The sequence below is a fragment of the Crocodylus siamensis genome, chromosome 3 (genome assembly GCF_052110815.1).
Source record: "Crocodylus siamensis isolate JL-2025a chromosome 3, ASM5211081v1, whole genome shotgun sequence".
NCBI lineage: Eukaryota > Metazoa > Chordata > Crocodylia > Crocodylidae > Crocodylus > Crocodylus siamensis.
In genome coordinates, this window is record NC_143397.1 from 140,206,541 (window position 1) to 140,229,491 (window position 22,951).

General features: G+C 43.2%; 1 protein-coding gene across 1 annotated transcript; it reads left to right on the forward strand.

Moving 5' to 3' along the window:
* Positions 1 to 2,492: 2,492 nt before the first annotated feature.
* On the forward strand, positions 2,493 to 20,768 carry RPP40 (ribonuclease P/MRP subunit p40). Its single transcript, XM_090039347.1, has 8 exons — positions 2,493 to 2,716; positions 5,158 to 5,302; positions 7,197 to 7,265; positions 11,492 to 11,587; positions 13,286 to 13,411; positions 15,077 to 15,275; positions 17,631 to 17,765; positions 18,875 to 20,768. Exons 1-8 carry the CDS (start codon positions 2,591 to 2,593, stop codon positions 19,071 to 19,073), a joined length of 1,095 nt encoding a protein of 364 aa, XP_089895473.1. The 5' UTR covers positions 2,493 to 2,590; the 3' UTR covers positions 19,074 to 20,768.
* The last annotated feature ends 2,183 nt before the right edge of the window (positions 20,769 to 22,951 follow it).

Below are 22,951 nucleotides of genomic sequence, written 5' to 3' on the forward strand. Positions count from 1 at the left end.
AGGCTTCTATTTCCTCTATTATTTATGTATTGAAAAAACTCTGGGAGACATTTGAAAATGGGTTGACTTGGTAGCTGTGATTATGGTCACTTTAGGTAGTTTGGACTAGTCTAAGCTGAAAGAGCAACCAGAATGACAGAAAACAAAGAGATGATGGCTAAGGAAGGAGGATGAGTAGAAAAGGAAAAGGCAATTTACACATCCTTCATCTTTAAACAATCTTAGAAAAGTCATAATCATGACTTTCCAGACTACTACGTCCTTGTGGGGTAAGTATATCAGACTCTATAGCTGTTGAACTGATGTGAAGGGTAGGCTCTCTATGTAGCCTCTAACTCATCAGATATGGCTTAGGCTGATGTCAAGGCTCAGGCCTACTTACGGTTCAGCATTCCTATCTTGCAAGCCCAGTAAAACAGAAATGCAACATTTTTAAAATCCTGTCAAACTGGATGCATATGAGACCTCACAGAGTCTCAATGAGCCCGAATTCATAGATAGCTCAAAGAATCCCAAAAATTCCCATGAGACCGTGATAACACCTGAGCAGAATCTATGTACTGGCCTGTCTTACAAGTTCTCAACACACCTCACAGTTTTCTGAGGTCCAGATATGTATTTCCTATGTAGGGTTATGAGTTGTCTGCCAAAGGGGCAGGTTGCTAAACTGCCTCCAGCACATCTGACATCTTGTGGGTCTTTACACCTCTAGCAAGGCCCTAACACATTCATTTTCACTTCACACAGTCCTCAAGGTGTCTATATGCTTCAACACATCCCACAGATGACAGACACATCCCTCATTTGTTCAGTATTTCCAAGGACCATCTCAGAATTCTGACTCTACCCAGCAGGGCTCCTGAAATAGCAAGAAAACATGCTTCCTAATTGTTCCAGCTATTTTTTCTGGTTCACCAGAGGAATCTTGAGTGGAAGAAGTCAATTACCACTTCTTAATTGCTGTCTAGAATACAGGACATGAGAATACATGAGGGATGGCTCATTCATTATTGGTGCCTGCTTGAAGTGGCTGGGCTAGGGGATATTATATTACTGTACTACAGCCAACATCCTACACTGATGTCCTGCCACTATCTATGTAGAAAGAGAAGTATCTACATTAAGAGTGCTGAATGAATCTTGTAGGATGTATTAGCAACACAGCTTTCTGTGGATGAGATGATTATCAGTGTGCCTAGCGGTTTCCTATGGGATGTAATGTTATCAAAGTGTGAGAGAAAGAGAATGATGGAATTTCCTACAGCTTGTACCATTATCAGTGTTCGTTGAGCGTGTGCGTTTGTGAAGAGGGTAGGAATTTCCCATGTGATGGTGTAGGAACCATGCTAGAGATACTTCTACTAATAATGTGCATGGTGTGAAAGGACTACAAAAAATACAAAATCAATTATTTGATAATATTATCTAACCATGATGAACTCACATTGTTTGTATGTAAATAAAATGTTCTAGCATAAACACACAGCGGATAGGCAAAGCAACACAGAACCAGGCCTAACCATAGAAAAAAATGTATTGATCATGGAAGGAGCTCTACACTTTGTACACCAGTCTCGCCCATGTTTTTCTGACATTGTTTTGCATTTGGCTAACTTATCTTTCCCTCACACTGATGACAAAGTTCCTTTAAGCACCATGATACATAAATTTTTAAAAAGTTTAACTCTTCATTGCCCAAAACCTTGTTTCAACACTCATCCAAAGTCCCTCCCAACCATGCAGTTGGTCTAACAGAAGATACCCCTCTACCCCCCACAAAATAGCCTTAACTCTAAGTGGGACAGGTGATGAATTAACTCTTTAGCAGGCTCCAGTTTCCATGTTGCTAGCTCCTCTAGTGATTTTCTTGCAACTTGAGATACTCGCATTTTGTTTTACTTCCTCAGCTCCTGGAGACAGATGAGGATTTGAAAGCGTCTCCTCAGCATCATCAAGGCTTGTGGTTTTATCACAGCTCTTGCATCCTTCTTCCAAATCTCCACCTCCTGGAGTCTAGTGATTACATGAAAAACAGCTTTCTTAAAAGGAGATTTCTAATCCCACTGGTAACAAGAGCAATGCTTGGAGCCAGGCTCACAGCCAAGACTTGGAAAATAATTAATTCATTAGACAAATTCATTAGATTGTAGAAACCTTTCTTATCCGAATGATGATGCCTCAGTGTTTGCCCCGACAATTCTGCAAAGCAGAAGGAAATGATACTGGGAGGTGTGGGGGGACAACACATAAATAACATTTAAACGGTGCAGGAAAACCTCTGCATGAGGTTCCTAGCAGGCAGCCACCAGCTGACCACAAGCACCAGCAGCTCCTCCCCCTTCCTGCTGCCCCTCTGCCTCTTGCTCATCCCCCCTCGGCATGAGCTGAAGGCAACACCTTTCCCAGGCAGAGCATGCACACACCCCTCGGGCACCTTCCGCCCGGGAAGAGCCAGCCCCGGAAGTAGCTGCAGGGAAACGCAGGAAAGCCGCCGGAAGTGACTTCACGAGCTCCTTCCGCCAGCCCCGGTTTGGTGACACCGCCCGGCCCGGCTCCTGATTGGTGCCTGGGGTTCGGTGCTGGCTGCAGCATGTCGGCGCTGCTGCGGAGGCTCCGCGAGAGCCCGCGGCACCTGCTGGTCTGCGAGAGGAGCCACGTGCGGCACGAGCGCTCCCGCCACGCCGCGCGCGTGCGGGGCCACGCCTACAACTGCCGCGTGAGTGCGCGCGGGGGGCGGGGGTTTGCGGTGTGGCGTCGTTCCTAGCTTGCCTGGGTCTCGTTAGGGAGAGCAATTAAACTGTAAATTAATTAATCACACATTAAATCAGAAGGAGCCCCTACCCGTTAGGTGCGGGAATGCCGTTAGTACTCAGGATGATATAGTGGCCTGAGTGCTCACCCCCCACCCATTTTACAGATAGAAAAATGGAGGCACAAGGTTGTGTGGTCACCACACACTCTGCCTGTCTGCTCCTGCTGAGGGAGAGAATTGCATTGTTGTCATTAAACCCAAGGAAGATTTCCTGTCCCTCTCTCCTTAGGTGCCCTTAATGCCCAGGCTGAGATGTCCTGCCCAGAGCTTTTGCTTGGGCACTTGGCCCTCTCCCCATTTTACAGATAGGAAAACTGAGGCTCATCAAGGTCCAAGCCAGTGGCAGAGCTGGGAGACGAGCCAAAAAACCAAACCAAACCCAACCCAACCCCAGAAAGGGGTTTTCAGCCCAGAGCAAAGCAATTGCCCTCCCTGCCCAGTTGTAACAGGTCAGCAGGGGCACAGAGAGCCTTAGCTGGGGTCCCTGGGGCCGTTTTGTGTTAGTCTTGCTTGGTGGGCAAGCGCCTGCAAGTGAGTGACAAAATAAACCCAGAGGGTGAGTCCAGATGAGCGCAGGCATTTGTTTTCCCTCGGGACAAGTACCAGTAGCACATCTTTTGCCACTGCTACTTGTTCCTGGGGAATGCCTGTGCTATGCTCTCTGGTATGTGGTAGGGGAGGCTGAGGCCAGCAACTGTGTTGGCCCCCACAGCCTTATGTGGGGTCCCAGGGGTCTCCCAGGGCTGCAGCCACAGTAGGAGACCTGGCCAGAGCTGGCTCTGGCCAGCCAGGCTCCAGTTTTGGGCAGTGCTGCTGCCGTGTGCACCATCCTGCTTTTCAGTGTGGGTTTTTTTGACCCCAGGATTTCCACCCTCCCACTTGAAGGCAGCAGTGTGGAGAATGCCTGCATGTGCAGTGTGTGGTACTGTAGACCCGTCTATGGCACTGCATACCACACGTCCGCATTCATCTGGACGTGGCCAGAGATTTCAAGCAGGAATCCAGAGTGTCAGAAACCTTCAGATTTGCTGTCGGCTTTCCAAGTTCTGTGTTTTTTTCTGTAGTCCAAAAACATGAAAGCTAAGAGCTGGCACTTTCCAAAGGTCTAAGTTTGAGAGTGACCAGGGCAGCCAGTCAAATAATTAGGCTAATAGGAAAGTCTCCATTTCCTGGAGTGTGGGTAGAAACAAAAATGTCATTGCTCCTTCAGAGCACCTGAGACTGAATTTGATTGTCCAGCTAGGAAATAAGATTTTCCCAGTCTTAGGCTGTGATACCAGTGGCTCAAGGAAATTAATGGGAAACTTTTGCTGATATAATTGACTTAAAGCATTTCTATCTGTTTTTTCTTATTCTGTTTGGAACAATTATGTTAGAGCTTGTTTTTATTTGTAATGTGCCTGTCACTTGGTTTTTACTTTGTTTTGTCCCTGCTTTGACATATATTAAATCACCACTGCTGCCACCTGTTTTGAGTTAATACCTGTGTGAAATGGAGCAACGGGTTGTCCATATTATCACCACAATAAGTCTTTATATACTCTGAAGCCACTGTGTGGAGTTAGTTTTGAAACCATGCCTGTGGTGGTTGCTGTAGCCTTGTGACTATGGCATTCACATAATAAAATGGCAGATTAAAACAGATGCTTTATTTCTTTGAAGTTTTTTCTTTAAGCACTAGCAAGTGTGACAAGTTCAAGATGTTGTGGCTGATTTGCCTAACCTTGCTTGGGTGCACTGCATCAATCTTGATTACACTTACACTAGATTACGCTGCCCACAGTATGAAAAGTGCACATTTGCGTAGTCTAAATTCAGGTATCTTCTTTATTTTCTGCTTCTCTACTCCGGTTTTCCCTCCTCCCCAAATTGATAAAGCTGTTTTTACTTCTGTGTGGTGCCATACGCTATCCTAGCTTACATGTTTGCTGTCTATTGCAAAGTAGATGTCCACTGATACTTTCTCCACTGATTACAGGATTGGTGTGCATATTGTTTCACTGAATGTTTTATAAGCATTTTGGAGAAACATCCTCAAGGGGCATGCAGTTGCTTGGGGAAAATCTTTCTGTAATTTATAATTAAGCTTAATCCATTTTTGGCCCGCAGATTGCAGTGTTTTAAAGTCTCTGACACAAATCATGTTGCAATGCTACATGTGGTATGCTGAATAAGCTTTTGAAAATCTGGCTCTTCATTTTGCACATTAGGGAACCATCCAGATATAAGAGCTCCGTGTTTGCTTTTTTTGCTTTTTTTCCCTCTCTCTCCTCCAGCGCTGTTTTAGACCTTTCCTTATATATGAGTGTAACATCTAATGTGTATTACAAATATGGTCCTAACAGGTGTCATTTTTGATTCCTGAATGTGGCATGCTTCCAGAACCTCTGAAAAGTGTTACCACAGATATGGGAGAGTACTACCTGGTGAAGAATTTACCCCTTCATGAATTGGTTGCACAGGAATTTATCAGTGCATTTGTAAAGACAGGTAAAGGAGAGCTTAAAACAAATAAGACAAACGAATAAAAAGGTGTTATCTGTTTTTTTTAATAATAAAACATGTTTTTGTTAGTTTCTATGGGGGGTAGTCTTGGTTCTGAAAGTTTTTTGTAAGCAGAGGGAGAAAAGTATTAGAGTAGAAGTCTGTATCAGTCCCATCATCTCCCTTTCTTTCTGTTCACTTGTATATATACTTGTATAGCTGTCATAAGGCAGAGGAGGAGGTTGGTAAAAGAAACGGTAAGAAAAGTGGACAGAAAGAGGAGAGGAGAGTCAGCAAGTTAGTGTGCATTGGCTTTTGTGTAATTGTTTTTCCTTAATTTTTTTTTTAATGGTGGGAGAAAAAGAGACTTCTGTACTTCAGTTAGATTAATAGATCTTTTCTGGCTAGCACCCTGAGACCAATGCTTGTAAAGGTACACTGCTCCTTGAAAGCATTTATTTTTCTGTCCTTTACAGCACTTTGTTCCTGCACAGTTCTAACAGGAATGATCTTGAGAGCCACTAGAGAGTAATGTTTTATGTCCTTTAAAAGTAAGGATTCCAAGATTTCAGCTATTAATACTTTGTTTTCTTGCCTTAGAGAGTTTTGAGGTAAGAATCTTTAAGTGGTTTTATATATGATTGGGGACAGCGAGATGTAAAAAGTCCCAGTTTGGGAGATGAGACCCTACTGGGAATAGCAAAAGGTGAACACGTGTAAGAACCATGGCATTTGTCATAAAAAGAAAGGGAAGGAAGAAGATTGGCCTCTGTGTTCCAACTCATTTCCTTTTGGGTATTTATGATCTGCCAGTGCAGATTTCTCTTATAATTTTAATTGGGTATTAGTTATGGTTTGCTTTGTATTGTGCACTCTTGCAAGGTGTTGTGATTGTTTAATGATGGCTCTCTTCCAGCCTAGAGATGACTTAATTTACTCTTATCCATATGAGTTTGTAATAATGTAAGTGTCTAATTCTTTGCATAAAAACCATCATAGAAATATTACTTGGGAATAATAAATTGTAGGTCCAAAGAGTGCATAAAAATATGTGCTTTGAGATGTATTCTTCCCTTATTCCTTTCTCTACTGTGATCATCAAAGGTGGAACAATGTGCTTCCTGGTTTTGATGTTTAATCTTCTAAAGAAAAAGTATATTGATGACGCTGTAGCCACTCAAAGCACGTCTTCATGCTTGTCCACTGCTTTCTTAATGCTAAAAATTTCCCTGCGTCTCAAAACTAATTCTTGGAGCAATATGTCTATATATATCTATGTATCTATACATATATATAATATGTATTTATTTTTTTAAACAAGTTGATGCAAAAAGACACTGTAGGTGTCCCTCTGTTAAAGCTTACTTGCCTGCTAAATTCAGGGTTTTTCTTGCTACTTTTATTCTTGTAAATGCTTCTGAGCCTACCAGGTTTATTGAAATCAGTGGAGATACTCTTGTTTCAAAGTTACAGGATCATACCCTTGATTTTTAGAACATGAAGCAGATTGTGGCAGGAAAGACTGCAAAATGCACATAATTGTTATGATATTTTCCTCTATTTTGCAGTGTGAGTTGATAGCTAAGAACAGGCTGGACTAACATGTTTTTTCTAAATTGGTAAAAAGAGGCACTTCTGGTTGAATGGCATCTTTCAAGCTTGTGTCTGGAATTAACTTAATCTGTGCTGTGAACTCCTGAAAATAAATGTGATTGTAATTTGTATAGAAGCAATACCATTGTAGTGAGAGAAAATGAATTACCAGCAGTATAGGAATTAAACAAGATCTGAAGAGCAACTAGCAGGCTTTATTACCTCGAGAGGAATCTGCCTTAAATATTGCTGGTATACTTTTTCTTAGAGAATTGTGAACTCAATTTACTGTTTCATTGTGTTAAAGGTTCGTGCTATGCTCTTACATACAACACAAGAATTGATCAAGATAATACTGCTGCTCTACTACCAACGGGTAAGAATCCATGCTATTTACAATACATAGGGTATTATGTGATGTTTAGAGTAGCATTGTTGTTTTGTTTTTAGGGGATGCTGAAAATTGAAAAATATTATACTGTAACAGATATTTATTAATAATACATCATTAAAATTAACCTTTTTATACAAGAGTTACATCTGAAGTTGATGTTTAACCTGTGACTGGACCACAGGAATAGAGGGCTATACCCTGTACAGGAGGGATCGTGTTGGCAAAAGGGGCGGGGGTGTAGCTCTCTATGTGAAGGAAAGCTACATATCCCTGCAAGCTGATGTTGGCGACCGGCTTGGACAGCTAGAGACCCTCTGGGTAAAAATTCGTGGGGAATTCGGCACAGGGGACACAACGGTGGGAGTCTACTACAGACCTCCCACTCAAAGTCCTGAGCTTGACCAGGAGTTCGCCCGGGAACTGACTGAGGCCGCTTGCTCCAAGACCTTGGTTGTCATGGGTGACTTCAATTACCCGGACATCTCCTGGGAAGATCACTCAGCTAAATCTGAGCGGGCGCAAAGCTTTCTCTCGTGCGTGGATGACCTCTGCCTGACTCAAGTCTATGGGCCAACGAGAGGCAAAGCGCTGCTCGACCTGGTACTGGCTACGGGGGACGACCTAATCGGCGACCTAGTGATTGATGGGAAGTTGGGTATCAGCGACCACGAGCTGATCACCTTTGCCATCCGCCGTAAAGCTGGCAAGTCAGTCAGCAACACAGAAGTCCTTGACTTCAGAAAAGCCAACTTTGATAAGCTCAAGAGACTTGTCGGTCAGGCCCTCAGGGACCATGACCCCACGGAGTTGGGAGTTCAAGAAGAGTGGTTGCTTCTCAAGGAAGCGATCCTCAGTGCACAAACTAAATCTATTCCAACACGGAGGAAAGGCAGCAAGAAGGCACAGCAGCCCCCCTGGCTCTCCAGAGACCTAGCGGACCTACTGTGGCTAAAAAGGAAAGCCTACAAAGGATGGAGGATGGGATTCACCTCCAAGGAGGATTACTCTGCGCTGGTCCGGTCCTGCAGGGAGCAAACCAGGAAAGCCAAGGCTGCAACTGAACTCCAACTAGCTTCAGGCATCAAGGACAACAAAAAGTCCTTTTTCAGATATGTGGGGAGCCGGAGGAAAAGCAAGGGCAATGTTGGACCCCTGCTAAACCAGATGGGGCAACTGACAACTGACGCCCAGGAAAAAGCCAACCTATTAAATAGGTACTTTGCGTCAGTCTTTCATCAGTCCCATGGGACGCCCATGCCTGCTATGGGGCAGGGAAATCTGGGTGAGGGGGATCCCCTACCCTCCATAAATGCTGACCTCGTGAAGGAACACCTTGAGAAGCTGGATACCTTCAAGTCAGCCGACCCTGACAATCTGCACCCCAGGGTACTCAAGGAGCTGGCGAGCGTCATAGCCCAGCCCCTGGCACGGATCTTGGAAAACTTCTGGCGCTCTGGTGTAGTGCCCAAAGGCTGGAAGAAGGCCAATGTGGTGCCGATCTTCAAGAAAGGGAGGAGAGTGGATCTGGCTAACTACAGGCCCATTAGCCTGACTTCTATCCTGGGGAAGATCTTAGAAAAGTTTATTAAGGAGGCCATCCTTGATGGACTGGCCCAGGCTAACATTCTAAGGGACAGCCAGCATGGGTTTGTTGCGGGTAGGTCTTGTTTGACCAATCTCATTTCCTTCTATGACCAGGTGACCTATCACCTGGACAAGGGAGAAGAGATTGATGTCATATATCTTGACTTCAAAAAAGCTTTTGATCTGGTATCCCATGATCACCTCTTGGCCAAACTGGCCAGTTGTGGCCTTGGCTCCACCACGATCCGCTGGCTGGGAAACTGGCTCCGTGGTCGGACCCAGAGGGTTGTGATTGATGGCAGTCACTCATTGTGGTGCCCTGTGACCAGTGGGGTCCCTCAGGGCTCTGTCCTGGGACCCATACTGTTCAACATCTTCATTAACAATGTGGACATTGGAGTCAGGAGTGGACTGGCCAAGTTCGCCGATGACACCAAACTTTGGGGCAAAGCATCCACGCCAGAAGATAGGCGGGTGATCCAGGCTGACCTGGACAAGCTCAGCAAATGGGCAGACGAGAACCTCATGGTGTTTAACATCGATAAATGCAAGGTTCTCCACCTTGGGAGGAAAAACCTGCAGCACCCTTATAGGCTCGGCAGTGCTACGTTGGATAGCACTACAGAAGAAAGAGACTTGGGGGTCATCATTGACCACAAGATGAACATGAACCTCCAATGCGATGCTGCGGCTAGTAAAGCGACCAAAATGCTGGCTTGCATCCATAGATGCTTCTCGAGCAAATCCCGGGACATCATTCTCCCCTTGTACTTGGCCTTGGTGAGGCCGCAGCTGGAGTACTGCGTCCAGTTTTGGGCTCCACAATTCAAAAAGGATGTGGAGAAGCTTGAGAGAGTCCAGAGGAGAGCCATGCGCATAACCAGGGGTCAGGAAAACAGATCTTACGATGACAGGCTGAGAGCCATGGGACTCTTTAGCCTGGAAAAGCGCAGGCTCAGGGGTGATCTGATGGCCACCTATAAGTTTTTCAGGGGTGACCACCAGGATCTGGGGGAACGTCTGTTCACCAGAGCGCCCCAAGGGATGACGAGGTCGAACGGTCACAAACTCCTGCAAGACCGTTTCAGGCTGGACATAAGGAAGAATTTCTTTACTGTCCGAGTCCCCAAGGTCTGGAACAGTCTGCCAGCGGAGGTGGTTCAAGCACCTACATTGAACACCTTCAAGAGTAAATTGGATGCTTATCTTGCTGGGATCCTATGACCCCAGCTGACTTCCTGCCCTTTGGGCAGGGGGCTGGACTCGATGATCTCCCGAGGTCCCTTCCAGCCCTAATGTCTATGAAATCTATGAAATTTAATTTCTCTCATTTTGGACAGTGAAGGTCAAGAAAGTTAGTTTAGTTTGTATTTATTTTGAACGGTCAGTACTGCAACCCTTCAGTTGCAAATGCTCCAGAGGATTTTTTGTCTGAAAATTTATCAAAGTTGGAGTTAAGCATTTCTGCTGGTCCTAAATCTAATTAAAATCTGCTTTCTACAAATTCTGAAATCTAAACCAAATTTGAATTGACAGTTCCCCTTTAAAACTTATTGGTAAGTACAGTTTTAACACTTCTCAAAATACTTTAAGAAACAGTTCAGTGATACCCCCCTCAGAATATTATAATAAAGCTTTTTTCTCAGATACGTTTTACATCGAAGAAGATAAGGAAGAGCTTTGTTTTAGGTAACTGTTCCAAACCCCTCGTGATATATGTGTTATCTGATAAATATTATATTGAGTACTATAAAAATGTAAATGTCTTTATAGACAAATACATTTTTGATCTCTTGTTAATGTCTTAATTGAGTTGCGAGAAAGTAACACTTCTTCTCTGAAAGTCATTTAAATTCAGATTCCTCATGTAACCTCTTTCAGACAAGGATTGTGTTACCGTGTGTTTAAACAGACTCTAAGAAATTGATGACCTGATTCTGCTTGTTTCTTTGTGTTACCTTGGTGTAAATATTACAAACAAATACAGTTAATTTACAGTCTATCCTTAGTTACTGTGGGTGATTTTGGCAACAGTATTATTTATTTTTGTGTCCAAAGTTCACATTCAGAATTGTGGCTCCATTGTGCTAAATACAAAGACACAATAAGCCACATTCAGTGTTTCAAAGTTTTCACTATACGCACCTAAGCTACAAACGCTTAAAGCATACATTTAACATTGCTCACATGAGTAGTTCCATTGAAATCTATTGAACAACACCTGTGCTTAAACATTTCAAGCATGCGTATGTGTGAGTTAGCAAAATTGGATGATAGCTGAATACTGAATTCAACAAATCATTGTAACAAATAGTAGGGAATGAGCTTGATAAGAGTACAAGATGGCACAGTTACAAAAGGAAGGTGTGCATTACTTAGGAAATACTTTGTTTGGATTTATTTTTACTAGCCATAAGACATACTGTGATAACCAGCAAGAATCTAGTTATCATTTTCAGGGTCAACCTATGAGATCCATTTAACAGAAACTAAAGGGGCCTAGATTACATCAGTACCGCAGTGACCCCTGGCTAAATTTTATACAGTTTGAGGTTTTCCAAATACTTACAAGGGAGCTTATTGGAAGAGTATGGATATTTTAATACAATTCTTATTGTTTATAGGAAAACTAATTATATCAGTGGACAAGGATACTTATGAGGAACTTGGACTACAGGGTCATCCATCTCGGTACTCTGGCAAAAAAGTAATGAGATATAGTAAGTACTGTTTACACTAGCAGCATCCATGCCAATGTCTGCAGAGTTCTCTAATATGATGCCAGCCATAATCCTCAGGTCCCGTAAAGCTGGTTAATCTTTGAAAGAATAAATATGGGTACTGGGACAATTGAGAGAAATATGTGAACTATTCAAGAAACAATGAGGTAAAAATAAGAGTTCAAATGGGAAAAGTGGACTACATTAATATTTTTAACGTGTATAAGCTTGTAGATGCTACTTTAAGAACATTAATTTCTGTGTTCCCCAACTTATTTTGCAATTGCTGGTCTTTTGTATTGTGCAAATGTAGAACTTCGGCATTTTTGCATTTTATGGAATATGTATGATGCCTCTGTCTTTGTAGTAAAAATACTAAGGTTCTCCCCTTGTTTCATTTGAACTTGCAGAAAGCTTAAAATACTGCAGTGAAGAACCTAAGCCTAAGAGATCCTTTTTTTAAAGGAAAATATGTTACATGCGTTTGTGATGCCCTTAAAATCATTTTGAAGCAAATTGATTCTGCTATAGCCCCCATGCCTTGCATACTGAACAAATTGTGAAGTTCTTAGCAGATGCCTTGTGGATGTGCTTAGAGTGTTGTGTTTTATATCAGTTTCTACCCTTTAATTTCCCTGCCCCCAACTTCCCCAAATCTCAAAATGCTACTTACTTCTAGGTAACTACAGACAAAAGTTCTCTCAAAACCAGATGCACTTTGAAAGTTATCTTCATGAAAACACTTGGTGGCACTATAGTAAATAGTTTTATAACTCCAATTCATATACCATAAAATGAATGAATAAAAATTCCTCTTTTTTAAAATTCCTTCAGAGGCTCTGAGGAAACAGACTCAGAATGGAAACAGGGCTGCAACTCTTGCTTACAACTTTTGCGGATGTTGAAAGCTATAGCATCCTTTTTTAAATGCAGTGATTATTGCCTCAAATTCTTTTTAAAAGCATATTTTTGGTGGAACACCCCCTTCCTCTTCATTCCCTTCTCAAAAGTCAGTTGCATCCACTGTAATGTTAGAAAGCCATCAACTAAAGCAGCGGTACTCAACATTTTGGCCCTGCAACTTAGATGTGTGGTATGGGGGCTGGTCCATGAGCTGGATCCTGAGCGCGGAGTTGGCCTGTGGGTGTGATCCTGCACGTTGGCCTGATCCTGCATGTGGCTCAACCCTGCAGACCAGACCCAGCTGAGGAGTGACCCCATGTGCTGACCCACCGGAGGCTGGCATGATCTAGCACAGGGGTCTAGCTGTGTCTTCTGGCTTCCTGTGAGAGCAGCAATTAAGGCTGCCATTGCTCTTCCACTATAAAATTTCCAGACTCATGGAGAACCCTGCAAGCCAGATGACATGGCTCTGAGGACTGGATCTGGCCTGTGGGCTGGAAGCTGAGCAGCACTGATCTAAACAGTCCTTGATTTTCTGAACAGTGATAGTCAGGAACAAGCAGAGATGTTACCAAGGAACAGCATCATTGTCATTTGCACCAAAATTCAGAGAAAAATGTTTACAAAACAAAGGGCCGTAGCTGTATTGTTTAGTAGTTTTTAATGTTTTCTCTAAACAGCAGGGATTGACTTAAAAGAAAAAAAATATTGTTATAGTATTCTTGTAATGTGTACAGGATCTGACTATATAGAGTGAACTTGACTGAGTAAAATTTGCCTTTTTATCTGTTACAGTTATAACCATTGACTTGACTGACTCAGCCTTTCATTCTGATAGCAAGAAATATAAAAGAGTTCTTTGGGCCTTAAGAGACAAGAAACCTTTGGAATTTGATTTTCTACTGTCCTGGCATCACACAGGTAGTAACAATTAACACTGCCACCAACAGGTAGCTGTGGACATAAAATTAAATATTCCTAGTGGAAATATTCCTAGCTTCTAAAAAAGCAGCACTAAATGATGTGGTCTCACAGGTGGAGAGAGAGGAAAAAATATTGCAAGTGTAGTTTGATGTTTAATATTGACATGGCCACTCTGTGTCCAGTATTGACTTTTCTATAAGTGGTGGAAAAACTGACTTGATGGAGGGAAAAAAGTTTTCACTGCAGAGTTAAGAACTAACAAATATTTCAGTTTAAAAGTACTGCTACACCATCTCATGAGAGTCATAGCTCAGTTGCCTTAGCAATGTGGGCCAAGCTGCCTAGTTTGAATTTGTCTCCTATAACTGAGGATTTCCTTGATGCACTGCCTTCCCTGTTCAAGAGAGGAGACATTATGGAACATATACTTCAACCAGAGGATCTAGTTCATGTAGGACAACAAGAGTATAAAGCACTGCAGCAGCATTTCCAAATTAAAACATTTCAGTTTTGGGGAGAATTTTTAGTGACCAAAATGTTTCCCCAAATGAAAAGTTTTTCTGGGAGAGGATTCTTCTAGTCCCTCTGTTTTGGGGATCTAGTGTATTCCTTTAGCACAGGGGTGTCAAATGCATACCCCATGGGCCAGATCCAGCTCGCAGATCTCTTTTCTGGTTCTTGGGGCTCCTAGATGGGTGAGATGAGCAAGGGGTGGAGTAACCCTGGATTTCAGTGGTAATGGGGATGTGTCTGAGTGGTGGGCTGTGTTAACTTCCACTGGTGCTGTTACTTGGCCTACCACTGCATCTGGCCTGTGAGGAGCCCCACAGTTTGGATCTGGCCCAGGGGGTTGCGTTAGGTTGACACCCTTCCTCTGGCATGTAGAATGCGAACACTCTGTGGCCTCTATAGAGCATGTTTAGGAATGGATTGCAGCTTTTTTCCAGAGGGAGGATACTTTGTCTGAGGTCTTTATACTTAGATGTTTTATTTTTTAGTGAAGGATCTCAAAGTGTATGCACAGATGCTATTGAATGATCTTTTCCCCATTTTAAATGTTTCTTTAAGTGTATTCGTGTATCTTGATGTTTTGGAGGAGAAAAGATCCCAGATTCTCAAAACAAAATGTTAGTAATTGGTGGTGTTCTGTTTGTAAAACACTACTATGAAAGTCTCCAAATCTGTAATTTCTATTATTATTAACAGTGAAATGGTCAAATTCTCCATGTAGAGTCTCACAGATCAAGAGTGAGCAGAAATGTTTAAGTCAGTTCTCCTTTCATATCTCTTTTTCTTTGGAAACAACCCATAAATACTTGATGATGATCTCTAATTCAGGTTTAATTGGTACTTGTCCAGTTAAAACTGCCTTAATTGTTTCTCATGATATGTATAATTATACATGTATTGCCAACTTGGCTTGCTTAAGGTAACTGGACCTAAAACAGTGCTTTGTTTCCAATAAAGGAGGGGGGAAGATGACAACTGTAAGGCTTTGGCACAGGATAAATAAGCAGCACTAAGCAGTTTAAATTTCAGGGTAACATTGCACAACACCTTCCATTTACAAATACAGGTAGGGGTTTCAGAGTTGTTTGGTATGAAATGGTCCTTTTGTGTTGCAGTGTTATAATAACTCTCTGTGGCATGTGTGTTGTTAAGGTGCTGATGGATCAACATTGATGTCATACTTTTCCAAACACCAAATACAGGCTCATCAGCCAAAAATAACATTCAGCACATTAAGAAATTTGCAATGTCCAGTGCTGGATAGCAATGAACTGCAAGGAAAGCCAGAAGAATCATGCAGTGCACAGGAACTATTTGAATGGCTAGGTGCTGTCTTCAGTAATGTTGAATTGTAAGTAACTAAACTTGTCTCGATCTTAAGTATTCGTTAAAAGTTCATGCTGTGACTTGAATCAATATAACAATGAATGAACTATTTATAGAAAGGATAGCATGACATTATAGTGAGTTCTTGGTTCAACAGTCAACCTTTGTGGTATGTGGATTCAAGTATTGGCAGTCCCTATGGTGGGGTGTAGAGATAAGTGCCTGGCATGCCCATGTTTTGTGGCATTTGCTAGTTGCCTGCACAGGCCAGGAAGGATTATTTTCCCCTTTCATGAATACTGCATTGGCTTCTGGGTTTTGTTTTTTTTTCTCCTTTTTGCCACATTTTGAAGCACTGGATGTTGGCTACAGCTAAGGCTGGAGATTTGATTGGGAAGTGTTAGTATTCCTGCCAGTATTTAGAAACATCATAAATTCCTGGCTAGAGGATCTTTGCTTCTGCTCAGGATTAAACCTTTCACCAAATTTTGGGGGCAGAAAGGAATTTTCCCACCAGATAAGAGTGGGGATTTTGCTATCAGGCAAGGACTTGTAGAGAGTTTTGTCTTGCTTTATGGTAACAGTCTGCAATGTTTTGGAGCATGGGCCAGAACAGCCTTACTTGGTTTCAAGGCTGACTGGTGTTCTAGCCTGGCTGCCTGTCTCTTCTCCCTGCTGACCACAGTGAGGGCAGAGCTCTCTGTTCCCTGGTGTTCAGCAGCTGTCTGCTGCCCCGATCCACTGTTGGAACACCACTGAACCTCCACGTGCCAGATTCAGTGCCCCTGCAGGTCAGATTGGGTCTACAAAGAGATTGGATCTATTCTGCGAAGGTTTGATTTGGTCTCTCTTTTAAGAATAGCCAGCTGATTTCCCTTCTTCCATCCATTCCAGCCTGTGTTTTACCAATAGCCAACTGATCCAGCTGTCACCAGGTGCATGGAGGTTTAGCTCTGAGTTCCCTTTCTCCCTCCTACACCCCCATTACCAAATTAGTTGCTCCAAATCTTTGCTTATCACAATTGTTGATGGAAACAGTAAACAGAAGCTACAGCGGGGCCAGAGAACAACTCTCCTTACAAAGCATGGTCATCTGAAATGGCAGCTAGAAATCTGCCCACAGCTACAGTACAGTTGCAGTAGGCATGTAACAGGACTCGCGCGCTGGAGCCTTTCTGTGGGTGGCTCTGCCTTGCTGTGTTGGGCTAACCGCCTGCTTACTCACCTGCCACACCTTGATCTTAATTGACTGAGTGATGTAATTAGCAGGAGGCTGCCCACTTTATATGCCCGGTGTCAGGGGGTGCTATCTGCGGCTTCTTTTCCTCCTCTACACTGCAGCCCAAGCCTCGCAGATGGTACTTGACATGGTTTTGCCCTATGCCTTGGTCCTCTTCTTTACTTCTGGGGTTCCCTCTCACTGCCCCCCCTCACTCCGGGGCTCCCGGGCTGGGTCAATGCACCCCCAAACAATGCTGTGCCCTCTCCAGTGCTAGGAGACCCCACGCTATTGTGGAGCTCCTATGAGGCCTCCTCCACCCCTAATAGTCTCGCCTGGTCCTCTGGTTTAACATAACAACAAAACAGAAAACACAAAGCCCCTGGGCTAACGTAAATTCCAGGCCAACCTGGCTATCCTGCATGCATATCCCTGTCAGGGTTTCCTCCACCCAGTATGGTCAAGCAGACGCTGCTCCGGCCATCAGGCTTCTCTGCTGTGCTTGCCCTGCTTGCTCCAACAGAGCTCCACCTTCCTGGGCTGCCAGAGGCAAACTGCCCTCCTGGCCTTATGCTTGGGCTTAAGAAGGGGCCAAGCCCTGCCCCTTCCTGTCAGCTGACTCCCTTGGTTTCCCTGGCAACCAGCACCTGTGTTGCCCTGGTGACTGGCAGTTGAGCCTCCCCCCTCTCACCACTAGGGGTCTCTCCTGCCAGCTCCGCTTTTAGGCGCAGGGCACCCGCGTGCACTGTGACAGGCAGCCTGTCTCTACTAACAGGTTTCTGACCCCTACTCTGTGGCATAGGATACAGTCCTCTTAAAATCTTCTAAGCACATTAACCAATTAAAATTCTCTGCCATTGTTTAGCAATGCCTTTGTCTCCACTCCTTTTTTCTGTGTTGTAGGGCATTCTTGGTTTCTGGATTCTGTGATGTGCAGAGGTTAGCAATCTTTGGGTCAGTTTTTGCCTACAAATAAGGGGACTGGACTTAATGGCCTGGGAGGCCACTTCCAATTCTGTGTTCGTGCTTTCTAGCTTGAATGTCTGGGCAAAAGCATTTCAGCCTTTGTTTAGGCACTGCATGTGTGGCATAAGCTGGAAAATGGGAGGCATTAGCGCAGGAGGCTTGGCAGTTTTTCATTCACTTGTGTTCTGTTTTCAGAGACAACAAGTCATTTAGTTTTGTATCAACTTATTGCTGCCCTGAGCCCAGCACTACAATGGACCAAGCTTATTTGTGCACAATCACTGGGTTCATACTTCCAGAGAAGATAATTCAGTTACTGGATCAGCTCTGGTAAGGGACATCAGATGCATGTAATTTTTATAGCATTTGCACTTTCTTTAAAACATGCTTTTCATCTTGAAAATGTTTTACAAATACTCATTTTCCCTGACAACATCAATAAGCAAAGCGCATCATCTCTATTTTTGCTTATGAGGAAAATGAGGCATAACAGTTGAGGCCAGAATATCATGTAATGTTGAATTTGGGAAGGCCCTGCCTGAGGGGATCAATGTCCTGAATTTTTTAAAAGTAGAGCTCCCACAGCTCGGATACATCACAGTTCTGAAAATCAGGTCCACAGTATGTCACCTCGAGCACTCTGGACAAGTCAGTGCCAGAGTTTCAAATCTTACATGACAAGTCTGACTACGAGGTGGGATTAAAATGTAAAAGCTTTTGGCTGCTTGTCTTTGCTTAAGACCATTGGACAGTGCCTGACCTTTATTAATATTAGTTCATGATTTGCAGTCTGTTTTCCTTCTGGTGGCAGAAGTCTTAATCTTTTAAAACAGCTTGGCTACGTTTTCTTTCCATATGTTTTCTACTCTGGATTATTGTGTTATCCCACTTGCAAATAAAACCAATCCTCAGAAAAGCTGTTTTCTGTTTAAATAACAAATATTTCTAATATTGTGGACAGCCTACAGCTACACATGTCAAGTAGGGCACAATACCTTCAAAGATCCAGCCTTTTTCATTTTCATTTCGGTCTCATATTTCTTTTTTTTTTTTTAGCTTTTTAATATCTAAAGAAATTCATAAGTTAAAATACCTTAAAACAGATTTTTCTCTTCAAAAATTTAATATAAACCAAAATAGACTGTATGAAGGACAACCAAAGCATAAGTGGTCCTGCTGGAAAACCACATCTCTGTGCTTTCCATATGTACCTTCTAAAACAGTATATACAAAAAATACATATTTTTTTCCAGTAAAGTATTTATTGTGTTATAGGCATCCCACACTTCTGTAAACAAAATCACTGATTTTTTGACTTCGTCATAAATTTTCATTAAGTGGCTTTGTCTGTCTTTAAAGTCATCCTCTTCTGTGTTGTACTACTTCGTGGAACTCACTGTTTTGTTCTAATTAGCGATTAACTTTTTGTCTTTCTCCAGTGCTTATTTTGATGAACCCAAACTGGCACAATGGGTGACCTTAACTGTGCATGGTTTTGCAGACAGCCCTGTTTCCTGGAGAGAAAATGAACATGGTTTCCAAAAGGGAGGAGAGAACTTGTACAATTTTGTTGTTTTTAGGAGCTTGGACTACTGGCTTCAAATGGCTGTTGGAGCCAATGATGATTGCCCACCTTAACATTCTGCCCACAGGAAATTTTTGATCCAGAAAAGAGTGTAATGATGTCTGATAAGATATGCTTACATGATGATCAGACAACCACTTAACTCTTGAAAGGACATGTATATATCTGTTTATTATTTACCACTTCTTAAAGATCATCTACATAAGAAGACAAGGACCTTTGCTTCTTTATAATGAATGAAGCTTTCTGAAAGGCTTTCAAATTAGAAGAAAGAAAACAAACAATCTCTCCTGCTTGTTGTTTTACAATGGAAATTTGAGTTTTGTCCAACCAGGGAGAGTCTTAGGTAGTTAGTGAACTTAGTAGGATTATGACGTGACAGGTACCAAGATAGTAAAGCCTGCCTGAGAGAAAAGTGATTTTTATATTGATGGTTTTTAAATTATTTCCTTTTACCTATTTTTAACTAAAATACTTGGAGCTGAATCCTTAAAGAGCTTTGCACCCATCCCTGCATTATAAGATCCATAAAAAGCTCCCAGGTTTCATCTTGAGACATCCAGCTTGTCCAGTGACAGAAACAGGAAAGCAGACTTATTTTTTTAAAAAGCAGGGAGATCTCTTATACACACAGCAGAGTAGAGCAGAAGCCACAGACTCACTATATCTGTTGAGGGAGGGAGGGAGGAGAGCGATCCTTGTCATTTAGCATCAATACAGAAGCTTGGTCTTTCAGGAAAACTACATATAAAAGAAATATTGTGACTTACTGACAGGACAGGTGGTGTACTAGAACAGGGGTGCTCAAAACAATTCCCAATTTACATGCACTGGGACGGGTGGAGGCAGCATGAAGCCAATGGGGTGCACGGTGTTGTCGGGGAGGTAGGGCCAGATCTGGCCTGTGGAGCTGTGTTATTTGGCCTGTGGTGCTATCCACAGGTCCACAGATCTGGCAGCAAGGAGTGGTGGCAACAGTTGCCACTCCCCTGCTACCAAATGTCTGAACCCATGGGGAGCCCTGTGCATTGGAAAATGCGACTCTGCACTCTATTGGGTGCACAGAGCCCAGCAGAGGCAGCACAGGTTCAATTCCTGTGCACTAGGACAAATGAGACTAATGGCACACAGGGCACAGTCCAGTGCATGGGGACAGGGCCTGATCTGGCCTAGGCCATTCATCTGGCCCACTGGGCCCCAAAGGTTAGAGCACCACTATTCTAGGATTAAATCCTGACCACAGTGTCCCAGGGAGGAGTCCATGTGAAAACAGCTGTGTATTCAACAGTAATAGTAAGGCAGTTTGTTTTTCAAGGTAAGTTTCCATTGAAGCTGCTGGAATTATTTCCATTATCTTGACTAGGAGTGAACTCAAAATTCCAGGTATATACAAATAAAACTGCGATGCTTTGCTAAAGTGGAGGTTGCTCACTTATCAACAACAACAAAAAGGTAGAATGAAAGTAGAAGTTAAATTGTGGCTGTAGAAAAACAATGCTAAGAGATCTATCAAGATATGATGTAGGTGCACAGTAAAGGCGAGCTTTCAAGGACAAGAGTTTTTCCTGTTAGTATTTTATTGCTTCCACACAGTGCCTGGAGAAGCCTTGTTTACTGGAAGGTATTATGTGTTCTCTGTACGCTTCTTATTAAATGTGTTTAGTTTGAATAAATTTAATTTCCTTTTAAAAATATTCCACAAACTTCCCATCTTAACTAAAATAAATACGCTGTTTTCTAAAAAGTTACCTTCTGTGTGCTTTTTTTATTTTTATTTTTTAAGAACACCAAAAAAGCACTCTGTTCTGGGATACCAGGAATAGAAATTCCATCTTCCTTTGGGCTAAAAAACCTTATAATCAACAAGGGGCCACAGTCTGGGAAAACTCTTGGCCAAGTGGTCTAACAGTAAACATTTAACGCAGTTGGCCCATTTATTAAACTTTACTGGATGTTTAGCTGTTATGCATCAATGCAAACTGCTTCAGTGCTTGGCACAGGCTATGATCACCCTGCTTTTTAATGTTTCCATTGAAGACTGTTGTGCAGCATTTCAACTTTCACTTGTTTCAGCTCTCACAGAAGTGACTTAATCCTAGTAAAAAGTGTGCATCTGGCACTGTCCACCTCTAAGCCCTATTCCTGAGACCAGCACCAGCTAATGAAGCAGAGCAAGTACATGTTAAGAGCTGAAGGGATTAGGCATAGGCCTTCCTGGACATTTTACCTGCAGCAAGAATTCAAACAGAGAAATGCCTGAAGTGTAAAAATTACATCTTTATGGAAAGTGGCAAAGATTCACGGTCTTTAACCATTTATAATGGAAAATATTTTGTAGTTTTAACTGCTCTGGAGACACCTTTTCTCATAATGATTTTTCCAGTAAGTGTTCGCGGTGTGCCAGGGACTTTCCAAACAAAAAATATACAGGACTTTGCCCAGAAGAGGTCACTCTTTAAAAAATATATAAGGGAAGTATGCAGTATGTGTGGTAGTTAAGGTGTGTAAAAATGCTGTTCAGAGACTCCAGATCTCCATCAGCCCAATAGCAGAGGTGGGTTTTCAGAAAGAGGTTAAATGCAGATGAACACAGAAGGGATAGTTTGTCAACCAGGTGAATCAGGCCGGCATTGCAACAGAGGTGGTAAAGCAGTGGAGCAGCATTGCAGAGGGCTTAAGAAATAATGTGAAAAAGCTTGGAAACAGGCCTCTCAACTCCATGGATATGGCTGGACCTGCCAGTGGGGTCGATTTGGCAAGTGGACAGCCCTGCCCCAATGTGACTGTGCAGGGCGGAGGTGGGCTAGAGCCCAGCCCCAGTATGCATGGCAACACCCCTGGCAGGGCCCGATTGAGCCTTGCAGGGTTTGGTAATTTGGTTTCAGCAGATGGGTGGCAATATTAATTGCAATCATTCTTGCGCTCCCAAATTTTCTGATCCATGGGAGCCCTGCAGCCAGATGCCATAGCTCTACTGGTTGGAGCTTGAGCACCCCTACTGTAAACCAAGGACTATGGTCACTCTTGGTATTCAGCTGCTCAGAGAAAGAGTCGCTGTGGTACAACTGCTTCCTGCTAGTCTGTGATGCCCTTTCCTTTCCCTGGCCTTTTGACTGAAGGGGTGAAAATGCCAGCCGGCACTGTCCACCTTTAAGCCCTGTTCCTGAGACCAGTACCAGTTAATGAAGCAGAGCAAGTTCCTGTACAAGAAGCCCTTGTGCTGCCCTTTTACTTTCTCCTACAAAAGACTGTGCTGTTACCATCACCCATTTTTCTCCTAGGTTGCTACCTATCCTCCTCCTAACTCTGCTTCTTGGTAGTTTCCTAACAGCCTCCTCTGAACCATGCTCAGGGATCGGGTTCCTAGCCTTCACTTCCCCAGTCCATAGGGAGCATCACTAAGCACATCCATCTTCTGCATAACCCTCCTGCACTTGTCTTTAGCAGAGTCAGCTGTGTGAACTCAGGGTTTGCTTTTATGGGGAAGACCCAGGAAAGTCTTACCCTGCCAAGTAGGCAAGGTTTTAGGCTTTCATAATCGCATGGCAGAGAACCTCTGCCTCCTGGGTAGAAGTGACTCCCCTACCCCTATATCACCCAGAAACTATTCTCACATGAGCAATGCTTCTCTTGGGTGGGGGCAGGCAGAGTTCCAGTTGCCTGTTGGCTAAGCCCTGAGAAGTGTGGAGAAGTCAACATGCCTCTAATGGAAAATTCAAGTACACCAACTAGCTGTCCACCCTCCCACTGGAGATGGCATCGCTGCCACAATGAGGAGACTGTGGCCATAGTGAAAAGGTATAATGGGTGTGAAGACGCTAGTGATGCATGGAAGAACTAGGACAGCCAATGAGAAGTGGTAGTTTCACCCCGGCTCTGCTTCAGATAAGAGGAGTGGGGGGGGAAGGGGGGAGGGGGAGTTTCATAGTTG